The following is a 13,153-nucleotide window of genomic DNA, read 5'->3' on the forward strand; positions in this document are numbered from 1 at the left end:
TTCTCAGGGACATACATACCATGCTAGCCTGGGGGGAAAAAAGTGACAGAATTTATTTTCAATTAATTATAAAATGAGAGAATTAAACACATATGCCCCAAATGATTTTTTTAAATAAATAAGTTTATATTTTAAATTATTCTAAGTATGGACAACAAGTGAAATGCATAGTGTTTTATATGAATATACCTATACAAAGTACAATCCATTAAAATTATAATGTTGCTAAAATAGAAATAATGCTAAAATTTTAAATGTTATTTGTATTAGGGGAAAAAAAAAACATTTTTAAGTGACATTGATCAGTAGGCCAAAGGCATTTTTACAACATCAAACCAAACGGCTAGCTATCAAGATTGTCAAGTAGACATCTGCCTTGAAGAATAATCCCCACAGCAATGTGCAACCCCAGCAATTCCATTTGACTCCTGATATGTGCAAAGCTGGGACCCATATGCTCTGCATGTGGCATGATTGATTGTGGAGCTTAGGAGGCAGTTGTGAATTAAGTATGGGATTCAGGTCATCAGAGTTTCATTTGAAATCTGTTTCATGCATAGCCTTCTGTTCTGATGGGCTCCTTTCCTTTCAGACTGGAGTACGTGTCATCTGAGTGAGAAGGCAGTTTGTGGAAATGGCATTAAAACAAGGATGTTGGATTGTGTTCGAAGTGATGGCAAGTCAGTTGACCTGAAATATTGCGAAGAGGTGGGTGGATACTGTGTTTGATCTTTGCAAGTAAATTTCTCCCTGATAATTTCAATTCATTTTGAGCCTAGTGTCCTGTGCTCCAGGCAGCTCATTGCCAACAGATGTTTATCTGTACTATTCACAAGCTGTTTAGTATCCTCTTTAAAAGAGACAGTATCCAACACTAGTGATTTTCACATATAATTTCCTGGGTTTTGTTCTGTTTGGAGCCCAAAGGTATGCTAATTAGCCTATTCTGAAAGAAATGCTTGGGAAACAATAAGTAATCAAGGTGAATAAAGGCAATTAATCTTAATCAGACTACTCATCATCTTTGTAATTTGATGTGAATTTTGTGTACTGCCTGGGACACCTGCCAAGATCCATCATTTATTCTCTCTGTTGTTAAACATTGATCCCATGTGGTTTGGCAGCAGATTTTGATATTAGGATCTAATACCCAGCTGGGTATTAGAGTCCAAGTTCTCAGATCTGGATAAGTGAGTTTGAAATTCAAACAAAGAAATGGGGTCTGCTATTACCGTCTTTCAGGTACAGAGAATTTTAACTATAGGTTCTCTAATTGATGGAAAATAATGTCATCATTGCTAGGGATAACATTCTGAAATGTGAGGAAAAAACAGTTGTTGAACTCTCATAGTCCTGTTGTAATATTTTTTTTTCCAATTTCCACACCAAAAAAGCAATCACATTTCTAACAAGTTTGACTCCTCTGCCTCTGAGGTCCTATGGGTCAAGCTCAAGACAAAACCAGCAGGAGCCTCAGTAGATCTGAGATAAGAGGAGCTTGTAACCTCAATTAAGAGCTCAGCAGACTGGCTCACCACAGAATTCTGTCTGCACTTTATTATAAATCCATAGTAAGTTGTTCCAATTCCCAAGGGGAAAAAATGGATAGAAATACTTGAATCCATTTAATTTCTTTATCATGTGCACCTACCTTAACTTACTTACATCTCTGCCCATGAAGCAGAACTCTCAAATGTGCTGAAACACCAAGCTGTTTAGATAATAAACATTTTTTCACATACTCTTACAACATAACTTGGGCTATTCATACCTTAGATTCAAACAATCTGAATTTCAAATTGAAATCATTTCAGTTTTGATACTAATAATGTAGAAGCATCATAAACATTATAAAAAGAACATTGTTGTGAATGAAGATTATTATAGTTAGATAATGGCTGGAGAGCTCTCTGCATTCTACCTCTAGTTGATTAATATGGCCTGATTTGCAAATGTACCCAGAGATGCTCTCCTGGATCAGAATGTAATATAAAATGAATAGCTCTGACAGATTTTTGAAAACTGAACCCAAATCTCACAAGACCAATTTTAAACTATTTCATCTGACTAAAGGATAGAGGTATAAATAGGATCCTTGTTTTCTAAAGTGAAATACGAGTAAAAATCTATGAAACAACTAATTATTTTAGAGACAAGATTAAGTGAAAATATCATATGTGAATGCTGAAGTGACAATTAGGGATTTAAAATCCTAACATTCCGCCAAACACTGTCTTCACTGCTCCTCTCTGTGGGAATTAGGTTTAACAGCTTACATCCCATTTTATTCATCCCTGTTGGATGGAGTAGTCTCCAAGAAAAACTGGGCCATTTGTGTGAACAATGGGCAGATTGCCTACCTACTAATTCATGTGCAAACCCTACATTCAGTGGGTAATGCTTACTGCTTCTCTAATGGCCACAGAGAAAGGTGTTATTACTGCCCAACAAAGAGGAAAATTAGGGTTAAACACACCTAGCATTTATGTGTGTGTATGTGAGATATTTACTCATCTTATACCTAGTAACCAGTTTCTCATTTCCTATTCTTTGAACCCTGGATAGGTTTATTTCAATTTACTTAGGCTTATATGTTTACATAGACAGATGGATAGATGATTGATAGAATGTAGGTAGCTACGTAGTTAAAGAAGAGAATAAAAAGACACAATACTCAGCCATAAAAAAGAATGACTTTATGACTTTTGCCGGTAAATGGATGCATCTGGAGATTATCATACTAAGTGAAATAAGCCTGTCCCAAAACACCAAAGGTTAAATGTTCTTTCTGATATGCAATAATACACAAGAGGGGAGGGGAATAGAAGTTCAGTGGATGAGACAAAGGGTAAAAGGAAAGGGAAAGGAATAGGAATAATAAAGATGGTGGAATGAATTGGACAAAACTCTCCTAGGTTCATGTAGGGATACACCACCAGTGACTTTCTGAAGCTTAAACTAGGAAATATAGTAAAAGTTTTCATCCCAGACACTCGGCTCTATCAGCTATTTTTAGTGTAAAATATAATAAAAGTGCCTACCAAGGGGAGTTGTACACCAAGCATGGATCTAATCCTTTCTCAGTGTATAACTTAGGGTTAAGAGCTAGACTGAAATATAGCATGTTTCAGAAAATTTTCTTTTGCTATCTTCTTTGACTCTTTAAAGTAAAAAAATAGAAACTTCTCTTTCATGCAGAAATAAAAAAGATCTTGAAAAATTTCAAGAATTACCAATTAAAAAATTGTTATTCTCCTACCAAACTTAAATTTTCCTATTTCAATTCTACTTTTGACTTTAGACTTTTTAAAGGTTGAAATATACAGGAGATGAACTTGAAGTTTCTACTTTATATTTTTAAAGTAGAATTTGGAAATGATAAGTAACAGAACTCAGATGCCAATAAATTGTACAATGTTATTATCTGATGAGAGGCTTAACACCAAAATCACTGAATCATGCCAGTTAGTTCATGAGATCAGTTTTAGTAGAGAGAAACTTTATTTGTTTGTTTGTTTTTTTTAAAAGTATATATTAAACATTTAGAATCATAAAGTTCTAAGGACCCTTATTTCTCTTAGGAAAAAGGTAGCTTACTTAAGAATTGACTTTTTTTTTTTTTGTACTGGAAATTGAACTCTAGGGCTGTAAGAATGTTGGATAGATGCTCTACAATTGAGCTATTGGGATCTGAGTCCCAAAACTGATGTTTCATATTATCTCAATACATTATATCATTAGTTATGAATGGAAATTTATCTTTAAAGTATTTTCCTTTTGCTTTTCAGTTTAACATGTACATGTAAAAATAAAAATAATAATATCCTGAATATATAATTATAGATCTAGATATTGATCATATTCTTGGTTTTTAAATAGAAAGTAATTATGTTTACACTTAAATTTTCCTAATTTAGAAAAATTCAACCAATTATGATTAAATGCACTTTTCTTCATTGCCTATTGAAAATGTTCTCACATACATAAAACATAAAATGTAGTCATTGGTCCCTTCCATTCATCCTTGACTTCCACTCTCCTGGGTTGAACCATTTTATACTTTTATAGTTTGGATATTTGTCTTCCAGATATCTTGTTGTTCTATTATGAAGCATGCTTATTCTCCTTTCTCTTCCTCTCCTCCCTTCTCTTTTCTCACTTGCTTCCCCTGCTGACAATAGGCTGTGGCCATGCCTCTGTGTCAGTACAAATGGGTCTACCTCTCTTCTTTCAGCTTGCCCTGGAGAAGCACTGGCAGATGAACATATCCTGCATGGTGGAATGCCCTGTGAACTGTCAGCTTTCAGATTGGTCTCCTTGGTCAGAATGTTCTCAAACATGTGGACTCACAGGTTTGTTGGTATGGCAGTTAGCATTAGACTAGTGGTCAAGGTATATAAAAACAAAATGCCCCTCTTGCTTTAAATCATATTAGATAATCTTCAGAAAGGTTGGATTGGTTGTCTTTCTTTTCAAAACATTCAAGACTTGCTTGTTCCTAGATCTCAGGGAGAAGCCTGTGGGATACCTTCTCCCAGTAAGGTATTATGCTTGCACAATTCTACATGCCACTGAAGTTGCATTGCTTTGTATTTCTTACAGGAAAAATGATCCGAAGACGAACAGTGACCCAGCCCTTTCAAGGTGATGGAAGACCATGCCCTTCCCTGATGGAACAGTCCAAGCCTTGCCCAGTGAAGCCCTGTTATCGGTGGCAATACGGCCAGTGGTCCCCATGCCAAGTGCAGGTATAAAATCTCAAGAAATTGTATGAAAGTGTGTATTCTTCATCTGCAGAAATTTGGTTTCAGAAGTATTCTTCAGACCTCACAGATTGTAAGTTTCATCTTAATGATGGTAGTTACTTTGCCATTTTATAATCATTTAAGAATTTTTGATAACCAACACTCCCTGTCCTGTACTTTCAAAATCACGTGGAGACTGATTCATTTTAATGAGAATGTATTTGCCTGTCTTTGGCTGTAAAACAAAATAAATTGTTCAGAGTATTGCTTTATAGCTTGTGCCCTGGAAGGCTTCTTCCCTAGGGTTTCAAATGCTTCTGTAAGTATTCATAAATCAAAATCAATGATGCAGAGATGACTATAAAGGATGAGTTCTCTAATGAATTATTTTTCTTTTTGTAATTAGTTCTTTCTCCATTCCAGGAGGCCCAGTGTGGAGAAGGGACCAGAACAAGGAACATTTCTTGTGTAGTGAGCGATGGGTCATCTGATGACTTCGGCAAAGTGGTAGATGAGGAATTCTGTGCTGACATTGAACCCACTGTAGATGGTAGTAAAAAAATGATCCTGGAGGAAACCTGTACCCAGCCTTGCCCAGGTAACAATAGCAGAACAAAATTCATATTTGGGTGGTTTCTTTCCAGGACCAGGGTCAAGACAGGGTTGCATATATAGGATAACTTAAGATGTGCCAGTAGTATAATTCAATAATACCTAAGAGCCAGACACTGCTGCTGTGGGTGAATTGCCTCACTCCTGATTGTAGGGTGAAGTCCAGTCTTCCATGTGGCTTCTCTTAATACCCCTGTGGAGTTTTAGCAGGGGATGGTGACTAAGGTCTAAGGCCTATGCTTAGCAGGGAAAGCATGAAATAAAAGTTGAGAAAATAAGGATTAAACATGTCTCTTTGGGATTTACAGGAGGAGAGAATAGAGAGTGAGGGAAAGGCAATGTTGGAAGACAAAATGGCTAATGAAAGATTTAAATCCTCATAATGAAAGCTTATTTTGAGTCCTGGGTGGAATCAACAACAATTCAGACCTCCTTAGCTGTAGTTAAAACATAAAATGCAGAAAAATAGAGAATCAGTAAGGATTCAAAAGGAAAAAAATGCAGTTTTCTTGATACTGGAAAGCAAAATAAGATTATGGAAGAAAATATTGAATTGCTTCATTCAGATTCAATGTTAGACAATGGTTGCATGATATAAAATGTTGTATAGCAAATAGCATAGTTGTATATTGAATAGCATAGGGAAAAAATGAGAGGCAAGATGAGCTCATTTTTAGGAATTTGGGCTTGATGAAGAGAATTGTTCAGGATATTTTAGGTCAGAATATGCTAGTAAAGCCATCTTTGGGAAAGATATTGAGGCAACAGTTTCTGAGCAGACTAGAAATGAATTACCTATATTTTATTCTCTAATGGAAACTTTTTATTCTTCTGATTTTCTTATAAGAATATATATTTCTATAAAAATTTATTCTTTAAAAAATTAAAATAAGTATTTGGCAAAAAAATAATGGTTGGGCATAAAACATTTTCTATATAAAAAGATAAATTATGGTAATTTTAAAAGAAAACTTATCTTTAAATTTTTGTTTAATTGAAGTGGGGTTCCTAAAAACTGGAAACAGTGACAATGTTAGATACTCATCCATTTATTAAATTTACTCATTTTTTAGTAAGTAAATTATTTGAGATGACAATAATGATAGTATATTACTCATTATTATTACAATGTGATTAACTGAATAAAACTGAACAGGGTAGAAAATGAAATACCCAATACTTAGAACTATGCATTAGACTCTGAGGTCATTCAACTGTTGTAATGATCTTTGCCCACACAAATATTTTCATTTATTTCAGATTAGAAAATAAAATAATAATTTTGTTTGAGTTACAAAATCTAAAGAGCAACTCCTATTTAATGAACAGAAAATTTCAGTTATTAAAAATAAATAAATTGGGCTGGGGATGTGGCTCAAGCGGTAACGTGCTCGCCTGGCATGCGCAGGGCACTGGGTTCAGTCCTCAGCACCACCTAAAAATAAAATAAAGATGTTGTGTCCACCGAAAACTAAAAAATAAATATTAAAAAATTCTCTCTCTCTCTCTCTCTCTCTCTCTTTCAAAAAATAAGTAAATAAATAAATTCTAGCAGTCTGCTGTACAACACTGTGCCTGTAGTTAACAATACTATATGATGCCCTTAAATTTGTGTTAAGATAGATGTCATGTAAAATGTTCTCACAGTTAAGAATGGTTAAATAAAGTCTGACTTTATAGAGCATGGCAAGGTGTTGCTTCTTGATATGCCCACACTTGGATATACCTTTTGCTCTTGTAGAAATTCCCCTGTTCCATTTCCTGTCCCTGAAGCTGTCCTTATCTCAACCAAGATCTCACTCACAATCAAACATAATATCATTGTGCTTCACAGAAGACCAAGACTGAGGCTGTGGCTGAGGGTGAGGGCTCTGTAGCAGGGCCACCGACTGAATCTTTGAAGTTTGATGGGCTGGATGACCATATAGTCAACAAAAAGTGACCACGGTTGAAAGGTGGAAGTCCTATCAATTCCAAAACCAAAATGTCCAGCATTCGTAATAGGATTATTGTGAAATCTACCTTATTGTGCTGAACTGGCATCTTCACCGGGGTGTGCAACAAGCTGTGGAGACTCACCATGCATTTCCATGGCTTCCCACAGCACAATCACGACTCATTTGACTTTTACATGTCAGGTGTAATTGCAGGTCAGGGAATGCACTTGTGGAGGGAGACAAGCAACACCATGCTCACAGAGCTCACCTTCTAATGGAAGAAAAAGTTCCTAATAGTGACACAAATAAACATATGATTATAATATGTGGCAAATTATATGAAAGAAAACTACAGGATCCTATGATAACATAGAACAGAGCAAACATACCATTTTAAATAAAGTAATCACAATCCAGAAGATGACTGCTCTTATAAATTGCAATCTGTTCACTCAAAGTCCTTTCTTGCTAGTTTTCTCTAAAGATGGTGTTTGAAAGCTAGCACTATGTGAACTATTTAAACAGTATAATACTGAATTAGCAAATATATTTCATGCATTTTGTTGTCATATCTTTGGCAGGTGTGTTTTAATTTTATTATTTTATATCAATAATTTCCATGTTCAAAATAGAAAAGTATGTCCAGTAGAAGAGAATGCCTCACTCTCATCTGCTATTATTAAATATTCGGCTCTTGATATGGGTTATTTGGAGATGATAATTACGTAATTCAATCTACTGTTAAAACATTTACTGAAGATTTTCTTAAGGTATATTTCCATGTAGTTTGCTGTCTAGAAGATAAAATTATGCTTTATTTATAGAAAGGGTTTTTTTAATTTAAACCTTAGAAGTTTTTCCCGCATAATTAAAAATCAAGCAACTCAAATGTGCATTTCCTAGGGGTATTTCTAAAACGTTCTTAGACTACTTTAAAATTGTTTCTAGTTTCTTTTTCTTTAGCATTTCCAAAATTTACTTGACTTTTTGTCCTTTAGGAGTACTGATAATGTTCTCTAATAAAGATCTACAAGAAATTACTCTTCTGTAATACATTTATCTTTTGGTCAATAATTCATGTATTTTTAGGATTTCTTAATCATGACATAAGAAGTTTTTCTATTAATCAGATCTCCAGGTAACTTTGTTCTAATCTTAGTTACCTATAGTATAATATAAGGAAATATGAAGTAGTCATATTTTATAACTGGAATAATTAAAGTGATATGAAGCCCCTCTGGATTTGTGTCTGTCATAAATAACGGCATATTCTAAAAACTATCACCAAGCCATCATCCTGAAGAATGGATGGGAATATGAGAAAGGCATATTTTATTAAATCTTCCCTATTCCCAAAATGGTAAAATATTTTTAATACATGGATACTATGATTGAGCAATTCCACTCTTATTTATATGTCCAATAGAAATACATACATTTATACACACACACACACACACATACACACACACACATATATACACACATACATATGTGTATGTGTTCATTAAAAGCTTTCACTAAAATATTTATGACAGCATTATTTATAATGGGAAAAATTTATGACTCCCCACATGCTAATCTATAGTAGCATAGATATCTAAATCAGGTATATGCACATAATGGAACAAAGTATAGCAGTAACAAAAAATCAAATTAGAACCACATAAATATGTGGTTGATCTATAAATGAGTAAAAGAAGCCAAACACAGAAAATAGTACATAATAGCATGACTTTATACATGACATGACAGGCATTCTGAGACTCTGGGAATGCTCTGTTCCTTGATTAATATTGATCACATGCATATGTAATCAATTGTGAAAATTCAGCCATCTGTGCATTCATGATCTCTGATCATTTTGTATATATTACTTATTGTTCTTCAATAGATATTTGAAAAAAGAGGAGGGTAAAACCAATTAAAGACGTAGATCAGAGAAAAGAGTACACATCATTTCCACAGCTATAGCTGCTCAATTTGCTGTCTCATCTCAACCTCTCTAGGAAGAAGGATAGATAAAATAGTCATAGACTGTTTTAGACTGCTTACACTGTTTTCAATAATAAACTGTACACCCATTTGAAATTATTAACACTTAGAAGCCAAGTTCTATGGGATGCAAGGATGGTTCAACATACAGAAATCAATAAATGTTATTCACCACATCAATAGACTTAAAGATAAGAACCATATGATCATCTCGATAGATGCAGAGAAAGCATTTGACAAAGTACAGCATCCCTTTATGTTCAAAACATTAGAAAAACTAGGGATAACAGGAACTTACCTTGACATTGTAAAAGCTATCTATGCTAAGCCTCAGGCTAGCATCATTCTGAATGGACAAAAGTTGAAGGCATTCCCTCTAAAATCCGGAACAAGACAGGGATGCCCTCTATCACCACTTCTATTCAATATAGTTCTCGAAACACTGGCCAGAGCAATTAGACAGACGAAAGAAACTAAAGGCATAAAAATTGGAAAAGAAGAACTTAAATTATCACTATTTGCAGATGACATGATTCTATACCTAGAAGACCCAAAAGGGTATACAAAGAAACTACTAGAACTAATAAATGAATTCAGCAAAGTGGCAGGATATAAAATCAACACGCATAAATCAAAGGCATTTCTGTATATCAGCGACAAAACTTCTGAAATGGAAATGAGGAAAAACACTCCATTCACAATATCCTCAAAAAAAATAAAATACTTGGGAATCAACCTAACAAAAGAGGTGAAAGATTTATACAATGAAAACTACAGAACCCTAAAGAGAGAAGTAGAAGATCTTAGAAGATGGAAAAATATACCTTGTTCATGGATAGGCAGAACTAACATCATCAAAATGGCGATATTACCAAAAGTTCTCTATAGGTTTAATGCAATGCCAATCAAAATCCCAACGGCATTTCTTGTAGAAATAGATAAAGCAATCATGAAATTCATATGGAAAAACAAAAGACCCAGAATAGCAAAAGCAATTCTAAGCAGGAAGTGTGAATCAGGCGGTATAGCGATACCAGATTTCAAACTATATTCCAGAGCAATAGTGACAAAAACAGCATGGTACTGGTACCAAAACAGGCGGGTGGACCAATGGTATAGAATAGAGGACACAGAGACTAATCCACAAAGTTACAACTATCTTATATTTGATAAAGGGGCTAAAAACATGCAATGGAGGAAGGATAGCATCTTCAACAAATGGTGTTGGGAAAACTAGAAATCCATATGCAACAAAATGAAACTGAATCCCTTTCTCTCGCCATGCACAAAAGTTAACTCAAAATGGATCAAGGAGCTAGATATCAAATCAGAGACTCTGCGTCTCATAGAAGAAAAAGTTGGCTCCGATCTACATATTGTGGGGTTGGGCTCCAAATTCCTTAATAGGACACCCATAGCACAAGAGTTAATAACAAGAATCAACAAATGGGACTTAATTAAACTTAAAAGTTTTTTCTCAGCAAGAGAAACAATAAGAGAGGTAAATAGGGAGCCTACATCCTGGGAACAAATTTTTACACCTCACACTTCAGATAGAGCCCTAATATCCAGAGTATACAAAGAACTCAAAAAATTAGACAATAAGATAACAAATAACCCAATCAACAAATGGGCCAAGGACTTGAACAGACACTTCTCAGAGGAGGACATACAATCAATCAACAAGCACATGAAAAAATGCTCACCATCTCTAGCAGTCAGAGAAATGCAAATCAAAACCACCCTAAGATACCATCTCACTCCAGTAAGATTGGCAGCCACTATGAAATCAAACAACAACAAGTGCTGGCGAGGATGTGGAGAAAAGGGTACACTTGTACATTGTTGGTGGGACTGCAAATTGGTGGGGCCAATTTGGAAAGCAGTTTGGAGATTCCTGGGAAAGATGGGAATGGAACCACCATTTGACCCTGCTATTGCCCTTCTCGGACTATTCCCTGAAGATCTTAAAAGAGCATGCTACAGGGATACTGCCACATCGATGTTCATAGCAGCACAATTCACAATAGCTAGACTGTGGAACCAACCCAGATGCCCTTCAATAGATGAATGGATAAAAAAAATGTGGCATCTATACACAATGGAGTACTATGCAGCAATAAAAAAATGACAAAATCATGGAATTTGCAGGGAAATGGATGGCACTAGAGCAGATTATGCTTAGTGAAGCTAGCCAATCCCTAAAAAACAAATACCAAATGTCGTCTTTGATATAATGAGAGCAACTATGAACAGAGCAGGGAGGAAGAGTAGGAAGAAAAGATTAACATTAAACAGAGACATAAGATGGGAGGGAAAGGGAGAGAAAAGGGAAATTGCATGGAAAAGAAGGGAGACCCTCATTGCTATACAAAATTACATATAAGAGGTTGTGAGGGGAATGGGAAAATAAACAAGGAGAAAAATGAATTACAGTAGATGGGGTAGAGAGAGAAGATGGGAGGGGAGGGGAGGGGGATAGTAGGGGATAGGAAAGGTAGCAGAATACAACAATTACTAATAGGGCATTATGTAAAATTGTGGATGTGTAACCGACATGATTCTGCAATCTGCATTTGGGGTAAAATTGGGGGTTCATAACCCACTTGAATCTAATGTATGAAATATGATATGTCAAGAGCTTTGTAATGTTGTGAACAACCAATAAAAAAAATAATAAAAAAAAGAAGCCAAGTTCTATGTGTCAGTGATTTAAATAAACCCCTTCATAATGATAATGACAAGAGTGATGGAAGATTTTAACCAAATATTTGTTCTGTTAGGAGATGATCATAATGGTCAAATTCCTTCAAACCTAGTTTCTATTTTATATCATTAAACAACAAATAGTTCCATAATAGTCACTCTGAAAATGACAATATTTATACAAACTCAAAATTACATGTAAAGTTACAACTATTAGTTGCATATCCATCTTATAAATATTATATATGACTAGTATACCTACAAACATTGCCATGTGGGGTTAGAATTAAATGATCAAAAAACTTTTAAAAATCAAAACAAATCAAAACGATCATCAGGCGGGCTATTCCTTATATGTGTAAGTCTAAACTATAAACCTGTGTTTTACAGGTGACTGTTACTTGAAGGACTGGTCTCCATGGAGCCTGTGCCAGCTGACCTGTGTGAATGGTGAAGACCTAGGCTTTGGTGGAATACAGGTCCGATCCAGAGCAGTGATTATACAAGAACTGGAGAATCAACATCTTTGCCCAGAGCAGATGTTAGAAACAAAACCATGCGATGGTAAGTGCTGCAATTAATAAAGCCTAATTATTTTAGTTCTGTGTTGATAAGCAAAAGCATAAGATAAGGAGTTTTCTCTTAAGTAAGAAAATTGGTTGTGATTACCCTTAAGACTGAGAAATAAATGAAGAGTAAGATTCTGAATTATAGAGATTTAGAGAAAGGAAAAATCCTCTCTCCCTGATTAATGTGAAATATCATAAAAATTCTTCCCAGATTTAGAGCTAAAGAAGCTAAGATAATTCAAAGCATATTGTTTGTACACTTATAATAATAATGATCATTCATGAATCTAACAATATCTTTCCATTTACTTAAATCAAATGACAAAATTAAAGAAAAATTATAAATTCATAGCTAAATGAGAGATGTTACTGTTTTCTCAGATATTAATGAATCAAATTGTTGATCAGATGTTAATTTTAATATAATTTGACATAGAATATATAAGTACCTATTACTTTATGTGTCTATGTATATTTATATACACACAAACAGAATAATTCACTTCATGTTGGTAATACATGACATATTCTGACATATTCAAGAACCACAAAGCATTAAAATATCATTAAAGCAAAAGAATTGTAATCT

At 34.6% G+C, this 13,153-nt stretch overlaps 2 protein-coding genes across 3 annotated transcripts in view; one reads left to right on the plus strand and one right to left on the minus strand.

Annotated features, from left to right (window-relative positions):
- Nucleotides 1–13,153, plus strand: part of THSD7A (thrombospondin type 1 domain containing 7A) — a 394,233-nt gene that overhangs the window by 362,927 nt on the left and 18,153 nt on the right. Inside the window, exons 18-22 of the mRNA XM_081283672.1 lie at nucleotides 593–708; nucleotides 4,235–4,352; nucleotides 4,603–4,748; nucleotides 5,169–5,343; nucleotides 12,386–12,559. Of these exons, the coding sequence (XP_081139798.1) occupies nucleotides 593–708; nucleotides 4,235–4,352; nucleotides 4,603–4,748; nucleotides 5,169–5,343; nucleotides 12,386–12,559 (729 nt within the window). The remainder of the gene's footprint in view (nucleotides 1–592; nucleotides 709–4,234; nucleotides 4,353–4,602; nucleotides 4,749–5,168; nucleotides 5,344–12,385; nucleotides 12,560–13,153) is intronic.
- PHF14 (PHD finger protein 14) overlaps nucleotides 1–13,153 on the minus strand; it is a 604,994-nt gene that overhangs the window by 195,192 nt on the left and 396,649 nt on the right. The gene's annotated exons all lie outside the window — the stretch shown is intronic.

This window comes from Spermophilus citellus, assembly GCF_964194105.1.
Source record: "Spermophilus citellus genome assembly, chromosome: 3".
Lineage (NCBI taxonomy): Eukaryota > Metazoa > Chordata > Mammalia > Rodentia > Sciuridae > Spermophilus > Spermophilus citellus.